The 25,453-nt window shown below is 40.8% G+C and overlaps 3 protein-coding genes across 6 annotated transcripts; all 3 read right to left on the bottom strand.

The window, feature by feature from the left end:
- Window positions 1–168: 168 nt before the first annotated feature.
- On the bottom strand, window positions 169–4,550 carry hoxc4a (homeobox C4a). Its single transcript, XM_042491491.1, has 2 exons — window positions 1,761–4,550; window positions 169–1,257 (listed from the first exon to the last, which is right to left on the bottom strand). Exons 1-2 carry the CDS (start codon window positions 2,194–2,196, stop codon window positions 899–901), a joined length of 795 nt encoding a protein of 264 aa, XP_042347425.1. The 5' UTR covers window positions 2,197–4,550; the 3' UTR covers window positions 169–898.
- Window positions 4,551–6,092: 1,542 nt separating this feature from the next.
- Window positions 6,093–22,912, bottom strand: hoxc5a (homeobox C5a). 3 transcript variants are annotated; one of them, XR_006106042.1, is made up of 2 exons: window positions 22,505–22,912; window positions 6,093–7,158 (listed from the first exon to the last, which is right to left on the bottom strand). XR_006106042.1 is itself a non-coding variant. In XM_042491496.1 (2 exons), exons 1-2 carry the CDS (start codon window positions 14,029–14,031, stop codon window positions 12,098–12,100), a joined length of 687 nt encoding a protein of 228 aa, XP_042347430.1. In that variant the 5' UTR covers window positions 14,032–14,159; the 3' UTR covers window positions 11,693–12,097. The 3 variants fall into 3 exon arrangements, 1 of the variants encoding a protein (XP_042347430.1); XM_042491496.1 differs by lacking the exons at window positions 6,093–7,158; window positions 22,505–22,912 and adding exons at window positions 11,693–12,306; window positions 13,554–14,159; XR_006106043.1 differs by lacking the exon at window positions 6,093–7,158 and adding an exon at window positions 12,233–12,306.
- On the bottom strand, window positions 15,014–17,650 carry hoxc6a (homeobox C6a). 2 transcript variants are annotated; one of them, XM_042491494.1, is made up of 2 exons: window positions 16,573–17,650; window positions 15,014–16,115 (listed from the first exon to the last, which is right to left on the bottom strand). In XM_042491494.1, exons 1-2 carry the CDS (start codon window positions 16,967–16,969, stop codon window positions 15,805–15,807), a joined length of 708 nt encoding a protein of 235 aa, XP_042347428.1. In that variant the 5' UTR covers window positions 16,970–17,650; the 3' UTR covers window positions 15,014–15,804. The 2 variants fall into 2 exon arrangements, with proteins under 2 accessions (XP_042347428.1, XP_042347429.1); XM_042491495.1 differs by having other exon boundaries at window positions 15,014–16,112.
- Window positions 22,913–25,453: the final 2,541 nt, after the last annotated feature.

Genomic DNA, 25,453 nt, shown 5'->3' with positions numbered 1-25,453 from the left:
CTTCAGTCCATTATAAATGAGGCTTTAACACACACTCATACACACACACACACACACACACACACACACACACAGTCTGTACACGTTGCTAATATAAAGACGCAGAATGAGCTGCAAGACTTACAAACACAGTTTGAAAACACAGTGATTCTTGTTTCCCTCGTGAAATGTTCAAGTATTCACACCTGTACACGTTTTAAGGTGATCCCTCAAATAAAATAGCGAAAACAATAGCAGACCTCAACTTGCCTAAAATGAAGTTCGACCAAACGTATTTTAAAACTAGTAGACACTCACTGTTTTATTGACCAATATGATTAGCACAAGTACACTACACTCCGTTTATTGCATTTCACAATAATCTGCTTTTTAACGGCTGCTAAACACAACATCAACACCACAAAACTAAATTGTAAATCAAAAATTCCTGTTTCTGAAATACACGAGGTAATTCACACATTGTTATTATCCAAAACATACAAGTTCAAGATCAATGGTGTGTTCCAGCTTCTTCTTTTTATACCAAAAATAACTATTATTATATTGATTTCCTTCCAGTGTTGTTTGAAATAAATAGATTGTGCATTTCACCTTGGGCAGCAGGGCAAAAGAATGGCCCACAATAACATTTTGATAAAATGTATATTTTTTTCTACTTTTTTTTTCCTTCATTCAAAACATTTTTTAATAAAAAACATTTTTTAATTGAGCTTCAAATAAATTAAACCCTGTGTCACGTAAAAATAATTCAACGGTATTCGCAGTAATCCATGCTATATAACATGCATTTTATATAACTTTGGACTTAAAGGAAACCGCACAAGATAGCTACGAAAACAAAATATATAATTGTTCTATAAATAACCAGTTCCTTTTTCTACCCCCGCTGATGTGGTTTTTATAACCTGGTAATATCCTCGCCATGCTGTGCTCCGGTGAGTTCGTCGGGGGCCCCAGTGTTAGTGGCCGAGGCAGCGGCAACAGCGCCTGCTGCTGAGCTTGTGTTGGACCCGGAGGAGGAAGAGGATCTCACTTTGGTGTTCGGGAGCCTGTGATCCTTTTTCCATTTCATCCTGCGGTTTTGAAACCAGATTTTAATCTGTCGCTCGGAGAGAACCAGGGTGTGGGCGATCTCGATGCGCCTCCGTCGAGTTAAATATCGGTTATAGTGGAATTCCTTCTCCAATTCTAAGACTTGCTGCCGGGTGTATGCTGTCCTAGACCGCTTGGGCTCCGTCCCATTGTAACCCGAGTTCACTGGAAAGAGGAGAAGTGGGAGAGAAAGGGAGACAGAGAAGGGAGGAAAGGAGGGGTAAACAAGAATGGCCTCAACTGAGATATGGCTGGAAAGATTTATTGGATATGAATGTTTAGCTGTTTGAGAAATTTAAATGGGAAGTTAAGAACTTCTCAGGGTAATGAGAGGACACTCACATCCAACTATGAGCTAAATTATTAATGCAAGATTACAAAGCTCGATTTTTTTTCTTATTCATTTCTCCCCCTCTCTCTATCGCGCAATACATAACAGCAGAAGCCACATGGTGATACGGCTGCCCTGAGTATACCTCGGCTATAAAATTTATGGTGGGTGTAATTACCAATGCCGAGTCGTAAATCCGCCTCAATTGTGCCATTTCAAAGGCTTCCCTGCTATCGGAGCAGGGGCTGGCAACGAGATGGGAGTCAGAGGGACTGATAAAGGGAGGGAAAGGGAGAGAGGAGCATGAGGAGTGAACATAAACACACAAGTTGCCTACCAGTGCTGACGTGAATTTTCTTCATCCATGGGTACACCACGGGCTGCTTGGAGGAGGCTGTGCTGTTTGGATGCTCCGGGGTGGCTTGGTTGCAGGCGGAGGTTGCGGCCGGTGGGGTGGCGGGGGACATAGACAACTGTGGGGTTTCACATGAAGCAGGTTGCCCCTTCCCTGTCAGCAGGTGCGCAGAATGGGGTACTCCATGTCCCCTTGGCGTGTCAGGTTCAGGGATGCTTGCACAGTTATACTGGCGCTCTTGGTAGCTCGCCCGCGGAGGATATAACTCCTGATGGTGATGCTGGAAGCCAGTGTCCCTTGCGCGGCTGTAATATTCTGGACTGTGCTCAGGGATGTAGTTATTTTGCGAATATTCCTCGCATGGAGGAAATTTCGGATCAATGTAGTTAGACTCCATCAAATACGAGCTCATGATCATTAATTTCTGGAGTGGAAAATAATTTTTCTAGCTTTGTCGTTTTTCTGCTCCATAAAGCCCTCCTACTTGCGAGCAGCCCTGTAAAGTTACTTTTACCACGTGACCCAATGGCCCAATAGCAGAGTAAGAGGTAGTTCCCGGATAAGGAACCAGAGGTATTTAGCATACCTACAGTCGCCATTGTGGGCACAAATCTCTCTCTCTCTCCCTCTCTCTTTCTCTCTCTCTCTCTCTCTCGCTCTCTCTCTCTCTCTCTCTCACTCCCACTCCCTCTCTCTCTCTCTCTCCCTCTCTCTGGTTGTGTTACCAAGGCAATTGATCTTGGGGACAAAACTAGTAGCTAGTTGCTGACCAAGGAAAAAATAAAACAGGCAAAAATACACTGGTCTCAATTATTCAAAGGGACAATAGGTGATTCGCCAAGGATAAGGTACAACAATAGCAAACCAATCATTTTGTTAGCCTGCACGCCTTATGTAAAGGTTATCTGCTAATTAATGAAGGCACAGTCTTTACCAACAGCACTTGAGCTGTGAAACACATTATGCTCCATGAATACACTTAAGAATCAGAGCTGCAGCAGTTTTCTGAGATGATATTCCTGAAACATTTAATAGGTTTGTTGTGAATCAAAATGTCAGAGAGAAGTGGAGTCTGGAGGTGTGGCTGATTTTTTGAAAGTAGGCCTGATCATTTATAATGTTTGAGAAAGGTGGACAGGAGGAGTCTTAAACAAAAGCTTTCCTTCAATCATGAGATATTTGTCTGTTTTTGAGATGATAAGCTTTATCTCCTCGGCTATTCAATAAAAGGTTCAGCCTTCAAGTTTTAATTGAAAAGTCTTATAAGGATAACATTAAAAATGGTCCTGATTGAAGATGTCAGGCGTATACTTTCTTTTTGAAGATGCTTTGTTGACAAGGCAGCAGAGATGCTGCTGGAACGTGCAGGGTGCTTTGCAATAAAGCACATAAAATAATAAGAATAAAGAAAAGCAGAGGCGCAGATTTTGGGGGAAAACAGGGGGCAATATTTAGAGCATGTGAATGTAGCTTTATATGTGTCCCCCTAATATTGAAACAAAAAACATACTGTTGCAGAAAAGTCATGTTGGTCTAAGGTATTAGACAGTAAATAAAGTAGCAAAGTCTAAATGTAACACACGCCTTTAACCTTTAATAACAACATCTGATTTTGAAAGATACAATAACAAGTACCCGACAAAAACCTTCCATGTGTTAAAATATCAATTGACAAGTTGAAAAATGTCACTGACCACAAACCACCTGTGAAACACTACAATAATGACGTCAAACAGCAGACAAGAGGAAAAGCCAACAGACCAAACTAACTGTGAAACCACAGTCTGCACCCCTGTGCACAGAGCAGCATCATCATGATGTCACAGACCAGTCAGCATGGGAACAGGACCACAGTGATGTTACAGAGTATCAATATCACTATGATATCACAGACCAGAGGCTCTCAGAACATTATGACCTGCTGGCTTTAACTGCAGAGGAATGTTATTGTGTCACAAGTTAAATCTGGTTGTTGCAGAACAAGAGCACTTTGGAGTAGCTGCACTCCATCACATCAAACTGAAAGAGCCCTCCCACATGCAGGGCAAGTCCTGTAACACCAAACACAACTGGAGTCACAGCAGTGTGCAAATTCTTGAATCCTACTGAAGCTTCATTCTGACAGAAATACTGCTCTTGGCTGTCTCCATCTACTCGTGGCTTCTTGTTTTAACAACACTAAAAAATCCTTATCTATAGCTTGCAAGACATGTGACCTTTGTAACAGCCTCAAATAAAAGCCACCTGCAAATCAGGCAAATCTGTGACTATAGTTACATCCCATATATTTTGAGAGAAAATGCTGAGAGGAAGAATTTGAAGTATGCAATACTGCTATATATTAACAGAAATATATGCAACTGATCTGGATACAAACATGTTTAAAATACACTATATAACTTTCATAGAGGATTGTATTCTATAGTCCATTTTTTCCATATATATATAAAGAACTAAAATAGTAAGAAAATTAGGATAATATTTCAGTCCTGCTGCCTCCAAATGTTTCATGCTATTCCTGGCTGAGGCACTGACCATCAGCCACATCACTGCTGGAGGGCTGCTGTTATATTGTAAACTGATCCTGCCTGGCTGTGTAAACTTGTCATGTGTTGTATGCTTCCCATTCTTATCTCAGAGTCAGCTGTGGACAAAGAGAGAGAGGATTACTGGCTAATAGCTCAGCAGCCTCCATAAAAGATCCACATTCTATTTATTCTTCTTTCTTTATTATCAAGATAGTTGTGGAGTTGTGAACAGCCACAATTACAAATAGGAAAAATATCATATAAATATTTGAGGCATAATAATAATAATAATAATAATAATAATAATAATAATAATAATAATAATAATAATAAACGCCATTTGCTCCCACTTGAAGAAACATTAAGCCTGAACATTAGCACACGAGTCAATATATGGAGGTCAAAAGCATCAAATTGCAAGTGAACGGATGTGTCTATTTCCGCAGCAATAATTACATAATATGGTTAAAACGAGACGTGAAATGGCATCTCTGGCTGTCCTGTTTGTACAGAATGCGCACGACATTTCTATTACCGCCAGCGAGGATGTTAGAGGCGTTTTATAGAGCAATAAAAGCCGTAAATCAGTCACTTTTAAACGACCCCTGGTTCCTAACGTGTTTTACAGGGTCTGACACAGTAGTAGCCGCGCACTGCACACATGGGTTTGCTCTCTGTGGCCTACCTACACAATCAGCGGCTGTCTGGACTATGAATACACTTGTGACAATGTTATTGCATTGCTAGTGCCTGGATGTAGGTTGTATGTGTATATCACTGTTGCTTGTGTATTCAGTAGCAGGAGGAGAGGAGGGGGAAAGAGGGTGAGAGACGTGAAGAGGAGCAGAAGCAGAAGCATCCATTGGCTGGCGTGGTATTTCAGTTGCCCATGTATTCCTGTAGAGACGTATTTGCGATTGTTTGTACTTCACACAAATTCGGTTCTACAGGGTACATATAGACAACTAATGTGTTTAAGGTTAGACATTGCAAAGGTGATCTCTCAGGCTATGCAAGCAGGTCATCCTGTCTGAAGAGTGTAACAAATACTCAGGCTGCAACAGAAATACGGCACAAAGCGAGATGTTTTTTTAAATCACAAACACACATCTATTGTACTCTGCTCCAAGAGAAAATGTAGCGTGTTTTCTCCAAATAACAAAAAGTATATACGCAAATCTGCATGCACACACACTCACACAAACGCATCGTGCGCAAAGGACAAGAGGCTCCCTTTTCTTAACATTCAACCTCTGCCTTTGAGGTAGCTCCTATATGAATATTCAGTCACAAACACGGCGGATACAAAGGGATGGCGTGACAGCACAGATGAAAAATAAGTTTCTATTGTTCCCAACCATTTCTTCTGCTCGCTATTACCATACTGACCGCTCGGTAACCTTTCTTCCTGCCACTCTGGAAGCTAATGAGAAAAGCTTCGGATGAAAAATGCTATATCAGACATGTGACCTGTTTCAGGGGGTTATTAAAAACAGCAAACATGCTCAGATTGTGAATCAATGGAATTGATTACAGTGGAAATGCGCAGGGGACTTCAAACACTGTCAAAAAACATCTCAATCTACATATTTCTCCGCGTGCACTCTGGGTATCAATTTCATAGATTTTTTTTTTTTTATTGAAGAACAAAGCATTCTGAGCCAACAAACTATCGTGGAAATAGTCACAAACAACTCATGCTCATTTGGCTTCGTCTGTTTGTTGTGCACCAGTGTGCAAGAGCTGCACGCACTCCACATACTCCCTCTCGCCCCATGCGCTCTGGCGGACGCATTTTAATATTAGTTAGACAGCCTGACCCGCGTTTCACCCCTCGCGTTTGACTGGTTCCAATAGTTCACTGCCAAGGATTATTGATGGAGAGACAGCAATGAATTCTTTCTCCCCACAAATGGCTTTCAGATCGTGCACCTAGTTCAATAACTAGTTATAATGTAGAAGTACAAAAAATGAGGCCCTCAGGCGGACTAATTTGATGTTTCATTTGTTCATTTGAGAAATTGTTAAGCTTTTCTCCTCTTCCCCACCCCTCCTGCAAAATAACAGCCGTACAAGCGTGTTCACACATGTACGTATGTAAACAAAATAAATCTGCGCGAAACTATGTGGAGGTTGTGTCCATGCATGGCGTGTTTTTAATTTGGTGGCCCCAGCAGCACCTGACCTGGATGCAGACAGTGCAGCAATATTCCGCTCCCTCCTGAAAATGGTTACGATGCGCTTTTAATCAAACCCTTAACCTAATAGCCTCTACACGTTTACTCTCCCCAGGTGTAATAACGTTAAACTGGATCGTCCAGTTAAAATAAAAAGTTTTAATGAAGTGCAGACAGACTGGAGACTAGTTGGATATGAATACCGTATAACAGCAGCAGCCAGGGGAGCAGAGGTGGTTTTAGATACTAGATGCCCCACAGAAACCATTGGTCGGTTTGCAGTTCATTATGGCAATGTTGTGGTTCATTAGACTCATGCTGCAGCGTTAAATCCAGTTCACCTGTGCAACAAGAGTGCAACTTCTCTGGCTATTAACTAGACACAAGTAGTTTGTAGGAGGACAGTAATTCGAGCTTAAGTGGCAGTTTTAGGTTTAATATTTGAAAGGGAAAAATTAAAAAAGTTAAAAGTTAAACCGCAGTCCTCGTATGAGCACCAGTTCGTTGAGAGTGCAGGGATTTGATGTCAGTGGAGCCAGCTGTTTGCCTACAGCCAAATAACAAGCTCCACGAAGTGTCAAAGCTCTTGACTAAAGCCAGGTGGAAAGGCGTGGGGCGATGGATAACACTTACTGATAAATCCACGGTGCCACTCATTTTGACCCGATGAACTGTCTGGAAAATAGAAAGAAAACGAAAATTAGATCAAGAATACTTTTAAGTAAAAAAAAAAACAAAAAAAAAACAACAACAACAAAAAGACGTTTTGTATCCAAACGGTACAACTATAATTCTTGATAAATAAGCCCCAATTCTACACATTAAACTAATATTTACGTTTTAAAAAACATATATTACATCAATAAATTTAAATATATATATTTATTCTTTTTATTATTTTATCATTATAAATTATCCACTGACCATTGCTTAAATTAACTGAGCACGTATTTGTAAAGTAACAAAAAGCAGGCGTATAACTTTATACTTAAGACTGTTCTTTATATACTTTAACAAATAAATTGATGCAATGTGTGCACCGTATTTCGTTTTCGCTCCATTTAAAATCGCCAACAGCTCATACAAATAATACCAAGAAATAAAAATGAATCAAATAAAATTATGAGCAACAAATGATAGAAAATAATCGAAAAGCCATGCGTATTTATTTCATCCAAAACATTTTTCCTACAGTTAATCTCTCGGTGCTCAAACACAGAAACGAACCGTTTTGATATGTTGCGTTATTATTTCATCTTAATGATCCTTCAGTTTGTCCCTGTGCGTCTCATCTCCTCTGTTATCTAGCCCTAATTGAAGGGAGGCTGCCCTAGAAAAGCTTTGACATGTGTGGGCTCCTGCAGAAGTGGGACCGAGGACAGAAAAATTTAGGACGGGTCATTTTCAGACAGTAAAAGTAAATTTACAAGCATTTTGGTATTTCCTTGGGCAAATGCTCTATGAATAGAAATCCCTGGACTTCAGCGCGGCTGAATTATGGCGAACAGTCAATAATAAAAAATCACGACTTTGTCTTCACATTGTAAATAAATTCTGGCCGTGCTCGAGAACGATGTAATGGGACTTTATGGTTCTTATTTGGGCTCAGACAAAGGGAAGTCTGTGCTCACCCGGAAATGACCTCCGTGGATTGAATGATGACAGTGTCAGCTCCACAGGTCAAAGAAAGGAATACAACAGGACGTGGCAGTGAAAACGGATATTTAGACTGTTTCACTTTTACTGAAGTGATATCAGATTGATTTGAGCTGGAGTTTCTAATTTCTGCAACAACAGTCTTGATGCAAACTTCCTCTCAAGATGCAATGAATGAAAAGTCGTGAGAATAAAATCATTTCGATTATATGAAGGGCGCTGCAGCCTCTGTGAAGATGTTAGATCACACAGTAAATATGTTATTAATTTATTAAACAAGAAAAAAATATGTAATTGGTTGTTTTTGAAGGAAAACAACTGCATATTGTGGATTTTTGATTTTTTTTTTTTTTATTTTAGTTTGGGAGATTGCAATGATATCTTTTCTCCCTCTGATAATAATAAATATGACAACCCTAATGTCAAAAAAACAGAGTGAAATAAAACAACATTTGGGCATGAAAGGAGCAATAATCAGTGCCAATACGTGGACACATTGCCCCCACAGTGTATCACCCACACAGCAGCGTGTTACACAGTGCCCCCTATTGGAAGTGTATCATTGATCATCCTGCACACCTGAAAACAAAATCTGCACAGACTGAAAAAGTGATCCTGATTTTTTTAAAGTTGAAAACAACACAGAAAAGACTGTCCGTCATCATACAGCGTGACATAGATAAAGGTGCACATAGTTTTTGTGATCTGAAGGCTGTAAACCCCTAACTAACTAACTAACTCTGATGCTGCAACATGTACACCCCTGTTTTAACTTGCTCCATCACCTGAGCTGTACTCACACAAACAAGATTTAATATCAAAATGAGCCATTTGCAATTCCACTCATTCACTAAGAAAAGACCAGTATTTCTAGGCTGAACTGCTTTCTAAGACACATGGCCAATTAAATGATGTGCCCTATAGTGCAACAGAAAATTATCGAGCTTAAAAGATCACTTCGCCTCATCAGTCTCCAAACTTATCAATGCAGTAACATCTGCCCCTGCAGTGAGGACAAAAACAAATATTTTTCTATCGTGCAGGTGCTTTTTGTAAAGCATGCAACAGTATCTCTCTCACACACTACACACACTACACACACTACACACACACACACACACACACACACACACACACACACACACACACACACACACACACACACACACACTGCCTCTTTTTCTTCTCAGGCTTTGGACCCCATAATTATACTGCAAAGTGCCTTTGAATCAAACCTGTCTGTTGGCCCAGACATGACCCTAAAACAACAGGAGCTCAGGAGGACAAACACTAACATCATGTGAAGGTGACACGGTGAGATGAAGCATTTTAATCATCAGGTTTTGTGTTTTATAGCTTTTATGGTGCAGTATTTCAACTAAGACAACATTTTAGCATCACACTGAACAAAAGTCACATTTTATTCTCAACACATTGTTTTACTCAATCTGCAGCCATGCAAACTAAGACTTTACTAGGAAGTAAAAAGAGACCGCAGACAGGTAGAAGAGAGGGTCAGTGTGTATGTTAGAGAGAGAGACAGACAGACAGACAGACAGGCAGAGAGACAGAGAGAGAGAGGGTGGGGTGGATGGTGAAGCTGGACGCCAGATGATTTTGGATAACTGACTTTTCATTTTCTCCACAGTCACCTCTCAAATATTTTTCTATTCTCTTACTGACAGCATTAACATGCAAAACAAACTGTTGAATGAAACGGACTGCCACTGGGTCTCAAATCGGCTGACAGGCATTAAAACCGACACATCTTGCATTTAAATTCCTGCGATTATAATCTGATACAAATAAAAAGACTGCTGCGGAAAAAAAACTCCTAATGACAAACCAATAACAATGGGCGGCGTATCTGTCTATCCGTTTTTTTCGGGCTAAATATGCAGCGCCAACCCCCCTTTAAAACACCTAAAAAATAGGATTTTCTCGACTATTTTAAAAACGCCATTCTATTATCATGAAAAGCAAAAGCGCCCAAAAAAATCGTTATTTTTTAAGTTAATGAAATTATCAACCATGCATTCAAAGTCACGCTGACATAAAACATAAGCAGTATTTTTCTCCGCACGCTCGCAGGCCTGCAAAGGCAAAGTTAAAATCAACTTACTGCAGCAGCTCTCAGTCCTCCGCACTACACGGTCCGGAGAAAGGCACTGCATCCTCACTGCCACAAAGCCCTTTCTTCCTCAGATAAGGGGAAGCCAGCAGCTGCGATTCCGGACAGTTAAGATTATATATGATGTGTATATATCGAAGGTTTGTCAGCTCTTCCAGGCCATAAAACCCACTTAAATGACACCACGTGCTTCCTATGCACCATTCACAGGCCCTGCTTGGGGCAATTGGCATATGTAACCTTGTAAACTTTAAAATACCCTAAAAGAAAGACATTCAAAAAGGGATTCAATACATTGTCCACGTATAGGTTAGGCCTAACAGAGCGCAGAGAAAGTGGACGCTGTGCTTTCTCAAAACCGTCAAGGAAGTTGAATAGGAAGCTATTAGTTTAAGAGGTGAGTTGATTTTTATTTTCTTTAAGTAGTGCTGTAGAGAAATTACATTCTAAACTTGGGCTATATGCTGCGTCAAACTTCTACAAACGACACACACGCCAGGCTGCTGGTGTGATTTTATGTCCTGTGTGTGCTGGTGTTGTTTTAACTACAGTGTAATGATGCCAGGATTAAAGGGCAGGGCGATATCATAAAGTCGCCATATGGCCTCAGCAGTGATGGCGCGTCAGTCTGCGGCCACAGGAAACCAAAGTTTTGCATCCATGTTGTGTTGTGGGCGAGTGTTATCACAGGCTAGTGTCCCTTCCTTCCCTGACAAAACAGGAAACGGGAGTCTCCCTGTGGTGGAGTGCTGGAAAAAGGGGCAATAAAGTTTTATGAGGGCCTTAAACTTCAGAGCGCGTTTGTCAGTCAATGAAATTCTGGGGATTCCGGGCCAGCCTAAAAAAAACCCAAAACGTGGTCAGTAGGATAAAATAAAAAGAAAATCTGTATTTTTCTTTTATCAACGTACAATTTCTGCAGCTATTTAATTCATAAAAGTGGCATAAAAGTGATTACGCAACCAACTTCTAGAAAATAATGACAGAAATGTGGATACTGACCATTGGAAAAAATCCTTACTTTTAATTATGAGACTTTATTGGTTACAATCGACAATCAAGCCACCTATATTATTCTATTATTCTATGTGCCGTGTAAAACTTACAGAGGGCGAGAGGCTTCATTGCACATCACAATATTATCACATACAGTCGCTGAATTATACATCATGATGCAGATTCACAAGGATATGACAGACAAGATGCCTTCACAGAAACCCCACTCACAGAGATATTAGCTCACTGAACACATCACACACTCAACCACAGCAACATGTTAGAGAGATTTAAAAAAAGAAAGAGGAAAGAGGAGGAAAAGTGTGTTTGTTTTGTTTTTTTAATTTTGGAAAACTATGGCACTGTTGCTTCGCCAGAAATATTCTTTATTTTGATTAGTTAAGTTTTATCACATGATGATGAAATGATGCAGGCTCTCACCCAGCCCCCACTACTCTTATCCTAATTAAAAACATAGATTATTATTACTAGCATTGTGCAGCCTTTCAGTGCACTGCAGACCCCCAAAAAAGCCTTGCAGCGTGAAGGACCCTGCAGCTCCCCTCAACCTCTTGTCCCCTTCGTGCAGCAAAGTGAGGTTATCATCGCATGGGCAGCAAATTAATTTAGAAATGTAAACCGATTGATCAAAGTGAGTGATATTCAATACATTAGGTCCCAAACTGCAGCGAGTGACACATAATTGGTGATGAAGCACACAGAGCGGTGTCATGATGTCATTGCTCCGAGCAGTTCATCCGGAGGTCAGGCGGCACTCCAGCACTGTGCAGTGAAAACGTGCTGCATGCACCCCGCTCTCTGGTGCACTTCTTATTCCTTCACTTTGATCTTTGAGTCCTTCTTCCACTTCATTCGTCTGTTCTGGAACCAGATTTTGATCTGCCTCTCGTTTAGACACAGGGTGTGGGCGATCTCTACGCGCCTGCGGCGGCTCAGGTACCGGTTGAAGTGAAACTCTTTCTCCAGCTCCAGAGTCTGGTAGCGGGTGTAACTGGTCCTGGACCGCTTACCCTCCGATTCTGAAGTGGTATTAAAATCAGTTAGCTTTCAGAAGCATTATAAATAAATATAATAATAATAAGCTATTATTACAATTAGAAAAAAAGACTGTATAGTCATAAAAAATAAGCATTACAAGCACACATCTATTAATTTATGTCCCCTTTCACCCTCATGTAAAAGATCAAATGTCTTTATTTAACCTGATATTACTTACTGTGGATTTTTGTAATAAAAAATGATGTCAGGCTGATAAGGATGGTTAACTAGATCCAATAAATATACTCAATTTTAAAGGGAGGAGGGCACTCTTTCTTTCGCATATAAACGTAAAATGCACAAATACTATTGCTAAAGAAATCTTATCTTATTGCAATATGTAAAACCGGATAACTAATAATGTGTTGGCCTCCCTGTAAACACTGGCCTCGGCCTAACACCGCTGCTCAGGGTTAGGGGAGTATAACATCGTGGGAGGAAAAACAGATGTGTAAAATCTAAAGAAGAGGGATTAGAAAATGGAAACTGATGTTTTCCAGATATGCATTTCTACACTCATGCAAAGGCGTGCTAAGTAAAGCAACAGGCCTTATGCTGCTATTAAACTTGAATATTTTTAACGTCCCTGCTGTGTGCTCCTGGGTGTTTGCATATGGAGCAACACTAAACACAAGTCTTTCTCTTTTAATGCACCAAATTTGCACACTGTCCATCTGCAGCCTAAATAGTTGAAGCAGTGGTTTCAGGGCATGCAGAAGAAGCACGCCTATTCAAATCTTTTAGAGGTGAAAAGTTCATGATTGGGTCAGGTCCCAGAGTTCAATTTAAGGCTAAAGCTTCTCCCGCGCACACACACACACACACACACACACACACACACACACACACACACACACACACACACACAGTGAGTCTGACCATTTAAAACATTAACTAAGACTATAAACGAAGCAAGGCAAAAGAACTAATACTTGGAGTTGAAAATTGTGAATATTATTTCATAGTTTTATCACAGTTTTGTTCTCTTATCCAATTATACCACCATAAATCACCCCACAGATCACCTCTTCACCGTAACAGAGCAGGTTTACGAGCAATGGATGCCTTTGTCATAAAATTTATGACCGCGAGTTTTTATTATTTCCTGCGTTTGGCCTATAAAACTCAAGAGGGAAACTGGAACGGGCGAAAAGAAGTGTTGCAGCGTAAAGAGTGAATAAGGGAAAGCATCTTTAGTCGCACTTTAGGAAAAACAGGCAAACTTTACCGTGGCTCATGTGCAGTTTTGTCATCCATGGATAAATCTGTGGTCGCTGCTCACTGTCCTGACGCTGGTTCACATTTGTGTGTCGTTTCACCGTTTGCGTGCTCTCCGCGTTTCTGTCGCTCTCCTGGCTCTTGTTGCCGCCGGATTTTGCGCTCCTCTCCGGGTCTCTGTCCGCCCCTCGTCCCAGCAGCGCGCTGCTGCCGTAGTTGAGCCCGCTTGCGCCCACGGACGAGCTACTGGAGACCATGGTTATCTGTGGTCCTGACGGGAGAGGAGTATCCGTGTTGCCACGCAGGCTAGTTTTCATCTCCTGCCGTTCAAGAGAGGTCGTGGGGACGGGACAAGTGAATATCCCGTTCACATTAACACCCTCATAACGGCTGGACGTGCGCCCAGAAAGATCGAAACTAAACATAGTGTTAGGAGAAGTTGTCTCGCTTGTTTGCCTGAGATTGCAGCTGTCAACATAAGAGCTCATTTTTTCCCCCCAAACTATCACCGATACTTTTAAAGTCGAGAGTGCTGCGGCATGTATGTTGCGGTTATTTCCTTGTTTTTGTTGATCATTGCTTTTCTTTGGAGCCGCTTTTGGAAAATTCAGAGCTGTCTGCCCTAAAAAAATAATCCAGGATTTATAGGTGGAGTAGGCTTTGGTATCTTTTTTTTAATTCTTGATCCGACGTGCGCTGCCCAAATATGGGGTATTTGTATGGGATCACGTGCACATGTTGGCCAGTCATAAATTGGCTTTGATACTCAATGGGGATATTGATGAATAGGAGAAACGTGTCCGGTAAACTTTGAGCTGTTGGTTGTTGAGGACCAGGCAGGGATCTTTAGCGCAAAAAAGGGCAGGACAGTAAGACAAGAGCGTCATCTGGTGTCTGGTATGGAGCAGGACGGTCAGGACCGGCCAGAGCTGTCTGTCAGACACACTGCGGGTCCACTAACACACCAATACAGTCATAATTGAATTTAATATCATTATAATAATAACAATAATAATAACAATAACAATAATAATAATTAGGAGGATTTAAAGTGCCCACTCGGTTAAAATACGCACATGGACGTAAAACTTGAACGTCGCCAGAAGTTGTGTTAAAGTAGCCTAACATCTAAAGCTACGGGAATGTTATAATGTTTTACCGCATATTGGACAATAGCTCATTCCCGTGCTCATATCATACCTATCAGAAAGTCGAATATTGATATTTAAGAGGCCAAAAATTGATTAAAAATCACTTTACTGGCTTACTTGATAGCCAGCTTCTCTTCGCCATAAAAGGTCATGATAGTATTAAAATGTACTAAAAAGCCTTCCCAGTCAGTTTAATGCATATTTCATGAAATATTTCTTTATGCGATCATTTGACTCAGTAAGTGCAAAAAGTCCCAAAAAACACAAGACGAAAGGGTGAAATTTTTACAAATATTTTATTCCATGATACACAATTATGACAAAACATGTAACTTCCAAACAAAAGTGAAGAATTACTAGTGTACAAATCTATTTCACAAGGAAAGCCTATTGTGTCAAATGATGAAAATAAAAAAGGGGGGCTAAGCGCAATTTTTATGTTATGCAGCGTCTATCAAAGCGGCTAAATGCACATAAGTCCTCACAGGATTTACATAGTATACTGTTGATTATATACAGGCATTTCAGTGTGTGTGTGTGTGTGTGTGTGTGTGTGTGTGTGTGTGTGTGTGTGCGCGTGTGGATTGTAGTCTATGTCCGTGCAACTTTTCATGTTAATGCAGGACACTTTTTTTACGGACGATTCAAGTATACTGGATTATACTGGGATCAACTAAAGTGTCCACTCGGTCCTTTCCTTCCGTGGAATGTGCATGTACAACACTGAGTTAACCAACACTGTATTTTTTTGAGGTGATCAAAGGGTTCACAGTGATGGATGGGGTGTTTTAGGGGGGATAAATACATAGATTTTTACTGGCATGGGAAATAAACTGAATACTTCTTTTTATTTTCACAATACAAGTGTGACATTGCAATAAAATAAAAAAAAAAATTAAAAAATCCAAATGTCACAAGGGGCCATACTGTGGCTGAAATAATCTGGATTTCTCAGGCTCAACACTCCTGTGGTCAATATGGGGTATAAGTGGAAAAGCTGCGGGGTAGCCATCATGCAGTGAAGTCGCTCTCAAGTCCATATAATTTTTTAGGTAGTTATGTTGGGTTTTAATGGTCATCAGGTGTTTTTTCCCTCCTTCTTATTTTATTTTATTCTTTCTTCTTGTCCTCATCCTTCTCTTCTTCCATTGCGCCACTGCGCTCCTCCTCTGTAGAGGCTCCTGTCTGTTCACTTCCAGTCACCGTGGAGGTCAGGTTGCTCTCTTTCTTCCATTTCATGCGTCGGTTCTGAAACCAGATTTTTATCTGCCGCTCAGTTAAACAAAGCGCGTTGGCGATTTCGATGCGTCTGCGCCTGGTCAGGTAGCGGTTGAAATGAAACTCCTTCTCCAGCTCAAGTGTTTGGTAACGAGAGTATATTTGACGTCCTCTGCGTCTGTCTGTCCCGTAGCCCACTCCTGCTGAAATACAAAGTGAAGTCACTGGTTTAATCGTTCAGAAAGCGAAGTCACATTTGCCATTTAAAATAAGCATGCTTCTGTCTGTGCTCTAATATTACTTTGAAGCACTTGAGCATAAGTTTTACCTCATTGCAAGAATCATAATTGCTTTCAAATCCACGTAGAAAAATAAACACATTTTAACTGAAAGACGAATGTAATCTCTAAGGGCATCTTTGCTTTATTATCTAAAATAATGAAAGCGTCATAATGCATTCTCTCTGCCTCACGCTACTGATCATGGCTACTATATCTTTCTTAATATGAAAGCTGTTTGTTTGCACATGTAAAGGCCCATCTACAAGTCGAGGGGATACAGTAATGCTTTATGGGGCCATAAAAAGTAACTTACTCTCTTGGTAAGACATATCGTAAAACTGGCCCATTTCCTTAATTTATTTGTCGTAGTAAAACTCACCGCTGTGTGAGTTCATTCGCTGCATCCACGGGTAGATCGGGATGTTGCTTTTCTGGTCCTGCGCTGCTGCTCTTCCTTGATCCAAACTGTACTCTTGAGCAATGTGGCTTTGTGTATTGAGTCCCATGTTTGTTTGTCTGCAGCTGGGGAGCACGTCCTTGTCTTGAAGAAACACGTTTGATCCATACTCATACTGTGCCCTGCCAGACCCAAAAACGACATTATCTTGAGGAGAGTAGAAAGGTGCATATATCCGATTCTGGGTCACAGCAGCACCGTACGACGAAAAATGTCTGACTGTGTCATAGGTGGTGGAGTTTAGGGGTACGTTAGGCAAAACATCTTGACCACCGGATAAATGGCAGGAGAGCGACGGGTTTGCGAAATAAGAATTCATACCTTGCCTGTAACCCTCTCTCCAACTCTCCCCACTTCTTTATCGGTCTCTTTTCAATCTCCTTCTCAGTAAATCTCCTTCCCGTCTGTGTCAACCAACCACACCTTTCTCCAAGGTCTTCTTTTTTCCCCCTCGACTTTCTGCTTCTCTAAGTGGACGTGGGCTACTTTGAGGATTCAATATTATTAATTTCCAATCTCCGGTTAAGACGCACAAACCCGAGTGTTATAGCCGAGGCTTGGCTCGGTGAGAGACAATATGACAACGTCAGCTGACCGTTCTCCACCAATTGAGAGGCAGGAGTTGAGGAGAAACTGTAGCTTTTAGCTCAGAGCTTGAACATTAGTGCTAAATGCCGATAAACACAACGTAGAGTTGGAGTGGCACACTATACAGCTGGACTGGATGGGGCTTTTTTGACTTGAAGTTTAAGATTATGTAGTGTTAAGGGCGGAAGTGTGATGCAGAATGTGGGCAATGTCATTCAAGTACAGTGATCACACTCAAAGCGAGGCGGAACATTTGCATAAAAACACATATGAACTCAACTCCAAAGGTGTCTTAAAGAGTGCAACTCTGCAAATCAACTATTACATCAGTTTACTGAAATATGAAGCAACCCCCCCCCCCCCCTTGTGATGTATATTCTTTTGTGAGTGATTGTGTGTGTTTTTGTGTATCCAAAACTTAATTCACAACACCACTGCAGCGAGAGGCTACAATATATAAATGGTCTCATCCCGCAGGACGCGCTGCCTTTGTGTGAAGACTAAAATGAATATTGGCATTTACTGTTTATCTCAGCCATATCGACGAGTTTCCAACATACTGTTAATGTTTCCATTGTGTATGAATTATCTGGCATGTGAGCAATTTCAATGCTTTTGCAGTGAACTGGGGGAGGGTGTAGGTGGTAAGAATGCGTTTATGGTCTCTCTTCTGTGAGGGCAATAAAACAAGTGACGTTCCCCAGCACACCAACAACTATCTCTGCAGCAAAGCCCTGCAACACGAGCAGCAATCTCCCAGGCTCACAAATGAAAGCACAGCACAGCACGTGGAGACATTAAAGTGCAGGGAAATAGCGTGCATAGGTCCGAGCGACTAGTACAGAACAGCGTCTGTAAGGAGATAATATCTGCCACAAAAGCTAATCAGTTATGCGACTGTCCAGCACACGTCAGACAAAATCCTCCACAGGCCAACAGTGCCGGTGCTCACTATGAGCTCAGCTCTCAGGTACAGTCTCTTTAACTCATAATAATAAATGCTTTCTATTTTACGCACAAAAGTTACAGTAAATTGCAACGTGTTAAAATGCTTATGCAGATGTTCCAGTCTTTTTCCCCCCTGTTCTGATCATACTTCGACATTCCTCTGACACACACGGGGGAAAGGGGAACCGATAATTATCTCAGCAGCAAATGATGGGTTTGGAAATTACTTTAGAGGTGTTCTGCAAAAATCCAGCAAGACTTGAGCGCCTGTCAGGGCGAAATGTGCTGCCTCGAAACGCGTAAATTCCCACGATAATATTACAAAAGAGCCAAGCTCCACTCACACTCAGTTTGCTGTGATCAATATAATTAAATTATTTTTTTGTGAAGCTGATAAGAGCGCAGTTTTTATACCACAAGCTTTTAAGTTTAAAAAGGCGCGTTTAGACAGCAGAGAATATAAAGCTGCACACATTCATTTGAAACAATATAATTCACATTATCTTGGCTTTTCGCAACAGGCCATAATAGATACCAATAAAATAATCAATACAGTTATTGAAAATGTCTGTTCACACGCAGCAGCCTATTGGTCCACCTCATTGATTACTTCAATAGAGTGAATACTAGCAGCTTAAACGTGCAACACTGTTTGGTCTGTTGTTTGGGGTCCTGAATAGCCCATAAAAGAGACAAGAACAAAGAGAAGGAAGTAGCTGGTGCAATAAAAGTTTCCCATCGCCTTATTCGTGGCCATATGTGACATCCGCGTCGCACAAATTTGAGGCAAATAAAGCGCAAAAGTTGAAGGCTGGAATGTTTCGTCTATTGCTTTCCTGGGATTATTTTGTCTTCACTTCGTTATTAAGTAACGAATTAGTTTATTATGGGAAAGGTCAAACATTAAGTAGACTAAAACTATTGGGGAGTCCTAATTTATTCAAATGCATTTTAATATTTAAGTTACAAAACATAAAAATACATATTGCATAAAAAGTAAAAAAAGAAATAATAACATATTTAATTGCAAACTGAAATTTGAGTTAAATACAAACACTCGACAGAAAGCCCAGATGTGATTAATTTGATGTTTGGCAGTCAGTATTATGTTGATTTGTCATGCTCGCGGTGTCAGGAACAGCATGTGTGCAAGTCTTTGTTTCATTATAATATTTTTTGCTGTCGTCACTAAGCAGTTGTTAAAATTTACTCCTTGTAAAAGAAAAACCTTTTAAAATACATTACCTTTAAAAAGCTACATTTTGACTACAATTATAAAAATATTTGGGTTGAAAAACAGAAATTCTCCTTAATTGTTATTCACAGCCTCCCCCCCAAAAACACGCCGCTCCATAAACTTTAGGTTGTAAATAAAGGCTGAACACTAAAGCCAATGTGTGGACTGGAGAGGCAGGAATGCCGCGGAGGTTGTGCGCCAGTGTGCAGAATTAGAAAGGTCATTCTTTCCCTCGTGTTTTAGTGTTTTATTGCGGCCCGTGAGGCAAATCACATGCGCGGCTTTTGATGCAGGAAGGAAAGGAGCCGTTTGGTCCACCTTTGCACGAGCTTTAAAAGGATATTACCGACCGGCAACGAAAGAAAGAACACGGGAGACGAAAATTATAAATTATTAACAATAGTCTGGTACTGAGTAGTAACCATGAGTATTAATAATTAGCGTTAATAATTTATTAATGAATAGTATCTGCACCTGATTTGTAGTTTGTAGTCATCTTAGGGTGAATGCGCAATGAAGGATGATGCCATGCGTAACAAGACTATTATTATTAGTAGTAGTAATAGTAGTTTTATTATTTGTATTATTAGTACATTTGTCGGGGTTATACGGTTTGTTTCTATCATGCTGAGTCGCTTTTAAATGTACGATTTAATTGGTCGTTTTGCTAAAGGCCTAACAGTCCTCCTATGCAACACAACAGGGCCCATGCGCGTCCACACTCCTCTAAGCTCCGCTTCTGCATTCTTATACATCAATATCCAACAACACAACATCAGTCAGAATTAGCTATATGGGACCTGTAAAATTTCTACATTATAACCCATTATTAAAAACACAGCGAGTGAGGCAAAGTCTGCTCTGCCCCTGATGCTTTTTCCTCTCCCCCGCTTCTAACCTTACTAATAAGGAGTAATTCACATACTAACAATGTAAAGCCCTCTATAAGCACTTTACCATCGCTGGCTAGCCCAATTAATGTCCGGAAGTGTTCGACTTTATGCTCGTTAAGCACTCAGGAAGCTGTTGCCCAATGAGCGCATGTTGATCCACACATCATAAATTATGACCATTAGTAGGCAAAATTTTTTGCCCTGTCGGGATTTGTAAGTGAGGTTTTAAATGTGGTGATGCGGACAGATTCATGACTTCATGGAGTTTTATGCGAACCTATCTCTGGGTTTAAAAACACTGCAGGGCAAAACAATAGACTGTGGTTTTCCCCTCTTATTTTAAACCAAGATTTACCTAACAACCCAAACGTCATGCTTTAAATGGACTCTCGCTTTCTCCCTCCCTTTCTTTCTTTCTTTCTTTCTTTCTCTCCCCTCTCCCTCTCTCTTTCTGCAGGCAGAGTATTGGGCAGCAGAGGACACGAGCCATTGCAACAGCAATGTTTCATAAGGGAAAAGCAAACAACGTGTGCAACAGTAGGTTATAAGACTTTAAAGGCTTCCAGAACGAGGCTCTGCCAATAATTGTATTTTACAACATTGTAAGGTTGCGTCTGTTGAGCTTCAGCAGGGGACAGAAATACATGAAATCACTTTATGACACTAAAAAATATTTTGTCTCTGCGCAGAAAATAATAAAACACAGAGGGAGTCTTGCAGCGAGCTGAGCTTTGATAAAACAAACGCCTTCAACTTCAAATGCACACACACATACGCGCACAAACACACACACACACACGGTGGTATTTATGGATACTTCACTGCAATGTGTAAACAATACTGTTAGGGGGTGCAAGGGAAATTTAGTATCCTTTATATTTGTTGAGTTTTGTTTTTTGTTTTGTTTTTTCAAAATTTGCTTTGGTTTCAAACACACACACTCACCCACATACACTTGTATTAAAATGGGTTAAAGCCCCATATGTGTGTTGTTCCAAATGCTGGCAATATTTTTGAATTAATCTTGATTTATTATTGGAAGTATATTTTTCTTTTTTTTTTCAAAATTGTTGGAAAGAATGAAATCGAAGAACTGAAGTGTATTTGATGACAAATACCACATCACGTGTGATTTATTACCCACAGTTCAATCATAACGCTTTGTTCACTGGTGTTAAAATAAGTGTTGTTATTGCTGTTGGTTTTGATGATAATGAAGATGATATTTGTGGTGATTTTTATTTCATTATTATTATTGCTAATGGTATGAATAAAATCTCACGCTGCTCATTATAATGTCGTCGGTGATTATGTCACAGCACCTTCTATTTAAAAAAAATCACTACATCTTATCACATCAGGACAAAGCAATAAAACAGACCAGTCCTCTCATTCTCCGAGGTGACAACAACAAATCAGACACTCAGAAACACTCCTCGGTGTCAGCTCGTGGCGGTTCCTCGCTGGCAGCAGTGTATCAGCTGGGTCAGCTGACATCCGCAGTGAACCGCTGCCGAAAACCAGCAGCCATAAACAACAATCCTCAATACCCGCCCACTTCCACATGCAGCACTTCTGATCGCTAGGGGGCACTGCCGGGATCCAAACTGTGTGTCAATGTGTGTATACACTGTAGCCTCTGTGTGTGTGTGTGTGTGTGTGTGTGTGTGTGTGTGTGTGTGTGTGTGTGTGTGTGTGTGTGTGTGTGTGTGTGTGCGCGCGCATGCGCGCGCGCGCAATTGCATATGTTATTCAGGCCCTTGGCACAGACTGAATATAACAAGTGACAACAAGTATGGAAACAAGAAATAATTAGAGCACGTGAATGAAATTTGTCACTCCCTGGTCAGCAGGGCCTGTGAGTGATGACAAAGTTTACTATCAGTGGGCAATTTATTACAACACATTGGCACAGGATCTCTAAAATGCCTCGCTAATGTAAGCTAAAGCGATCAGCACACACAGCAGGTGCTACAGCAGCCAGTAAGGTACAAAGCCAGTCGCTCGAGGCATCAGCAGCCTCCCAGGCTACAGGTCAGGTCACAACTACACAGAAGAGACACCTCCACCTTCTCATGATCTCACACACTCTGCATCATTCATCATTTCAACCCAGCAAGCAGCGGCTGATGGCCAAACACAACATGAAAACACTGAGAGAGAGTAATAGAGGTATGTGTAATCTTACCCTAGCAGGCTCTCCGTAGTTTGGAGCTTCACTATGGTCCAGCGCAGCAGCTGAGGGGTCACGATGGCGAGTGGGAAATATCAACAGACCGCACATCTCCCGCGTCCTGTCTTCACATCCCGGCGAGAAGGAGCTCACAGAGGCAGGCTGTCTGTTTGCCGTCAAAAGTCTTTTCTAGCAGGGCTTGCTTGCTCCTTTTCCTCTCCCAGTCGCGGCTTTATTGCCTCCGGGGGGGGGGGTAAACGCAGCGGCTGGTAGAGGCGGCGACTGTCCCGAAGATCCCTCTGTCAGGAAGTCGGAGATCGCATGAATATCACACGAAGCACCGTTAAAATATCTGTGCAATGTTTTTATATTAGAGTAAAGAAAAAAAGACGTTTCTACGCCCCAGCTTAGTCTGCTGCTGATACAAGGGAAGGACCAGAGAATAGACAACAGCATAAAGTTCATGTTCATAGAGCGTGTGCCACGTGGCTCGCCGCAGCCAATCGCAGAAAGGATTCAGTCGTAAACTTTTATTACTCAGCTGTAAATTTCTCCCTTTAACAACCAGGAATGTTTGCACCCATCTTTCCCCCTTTCTTTTTTTCGATTGCACAAAACTAAAAATGGCCACACGATGTGGCGCGCGACGCTCAAATTTCCCATATGTCACGGATTAGACGTGCGTCAGAAAATATGACAGATCCCCTGGTGGACAAGCTGTATGCCATGATATACCCAAGCCAACGGGAAATGGGAAATAAAAGTGTGTGAGTGAGAAAGAGAAAGGGGGAGGCAGGAGAGGAGACAGAGAGAGGCACACAGACACACACACAGAGAGAGAGAGACGTCTAATTAAACTTCAATTAGCTAAACTATACCTCCACATCGAGGCCACTTTCTCTCTGGCTGACTGAGGACATGACAGAAAGCAAATATCCAATGATCTCATCAAACATCACCTATGCCCCTAGTACATGTATAACATGAAGATTATATCAAATTAACTAAATGGCTGGAGGGTAGCGTCATTTTTTAAACTTGAAAAGCTGGAAAGGTGGAGTTTCACCGTGTAAAAACACACACCAGCTATCAAAGGACACAACATACACTGTCAATATAATCCAGACTTTCAACACAATATATTAACATACTCAACATACACACAGAAGGAGAGATTACGCATTTGAAAATACGCACGTATTTTTTTCACATCTCAGAAATAAGGAGAACAAGAGGCGGTCACTTGGTTTTTAAAAGAATCACATCACCTTCAACACATATTGTATTGAAATACATCTAAAAATCAGGAGAGTAAAAGGATTTAAGATGAAGAGAACAATGAAGGAGAAATCGTTTAATTTGAGCCTAACACGCAGGTTTTATCTCGTAAATCCCCACAGTGCAAGGCCTCGCGCCTTTTAGAAAAAGAGAATTATAGCATGCAGTGTCAGTAACGAATAAAATAAAGTCCTTCCACCTAAATAATCAGATAAATTTGAGTTACATACTTGGATGAGCGGTGCATCTTGTCCTTGCAGGCCGTGATCTCCACACTGAGCCTCGACAGACAAAAGATGCAGACCCATCCGAGCCGTGCCTTTACACCGCCAATAAAGTTTACAGCAGGTACACTAAAGTTTATTGGTAATGTCAACCCCGTGGTAAAAGCACACACACACACATACACACACACACACACAATGGGCCCATCCGTGTGGCAGAATAGCTGAGATTTGGGGACACATCCGGATTTTTCTAAAAACGACACGCTCGTAAATAGAGAAATAAACACCCTGAATGAAAAGGCTGCGCTTTGGCGCAATATTGTTTCATTCAGGAAAAACTAGACACAATTCAGGGAAAAGCCCCAAAATGAAGACCTGCAAGATCTTCTTTTGTGGTGCCAGTTTGGACTTAAATAGAGAGGGAAATACTGAAATAAAATACCAGGTTTCAAGCATTCCGCCTTTTTACAAAGATTAAATTAAATCAAAAAGCCAGCATGTAACACTATGCTTTAGTTTCGATTTCATTCGTTAGGCCACTCTAACTACATCAATCAGACAATAGAAATACAAGTTCGTTTTAAGTAAAAAATAAATAAATAAATAAGCCTACACAAAACCATGAAGAGAACACTATTAATTGAAGAAAACTGTGCAGCCTTTTATTTTATTTTTTTTATTTTTAAATTAATTAATTTTGAGTCTAAAAGATTATATGATTCTGGTCTTAAGTTCTGTAATACTACAGGCTAATAAACTTTGAAGTACGAAAAAAAATACATATTTTGAATACTGATGTTTTAAATTAAAGCTTAAGACAGGGCTGATAATAAAATTATATTCCTTTGAGGAAAACCAGTCTCTGGCATTCAGACCTTGCAGTGGTCTCTGCGTTAGAGTATTTGCATGCATAGTTCTCATATGCACTTCGAATGGATCACTGATCACTGTATCTTATTCAAATAATCTATAACTGAGCGGATAAAAAAGCAGACAGACTGCAGACGCACCTTTGAATAATTCAGCTGTATGACACTGACACCAGTACGCGGAGATACGGCTCTGTTAATAAGCCAATTTGTTTTTCCAATAATAAATACAAATTGCAACAAAGACAATATAAAAGATAGTCTGTTTTTAGGTCTCAAATTACAAATACAGCTGGTATTTCTATGAAATACGGGTGAGGCTCTGTTGCACACAGTATGTGGGAGAGAAGAAGGTCAAATTACATGATGTGAAAAAGAAGGATCAAATTACTATTAATAAAATCGAGCGAGTTCTTGTATCACTGTAACACTGGAGGGAGCAAACATTGCTGCATCGTTTGAGTGTTTGCACTACATCAGTGATACTCTGATCTTATGTTGACTGCTCATTTCCTCCGTTTATTCTCCACCGTCACCATGAAAGCAGCAGCAGCTGGACTGCACAGGAGAAGAGAGGCGGAGACACAAGG

This window comes from Plectropomus leopardus, chromosome 8, assembly GCF_008729295.1.
Source record: "Plectropomus leopardus isolate mb chromosome 8, YSFRI_Pleo_2.0, whole genome shotgun sequence".
NCBI classification, from domain to species: domain Eukaryota; kingdom Metazoa; phylum Chordata; class Actinopteri; order Perciformes; family Serranidae; genus Plectropomus; species Plectropomus leopardus.
The sequence above is the reverse complement of the archived record's forward strand: the minus strand, read 5'-3'. Positions and strand labels throughout refer to the sequence as shown.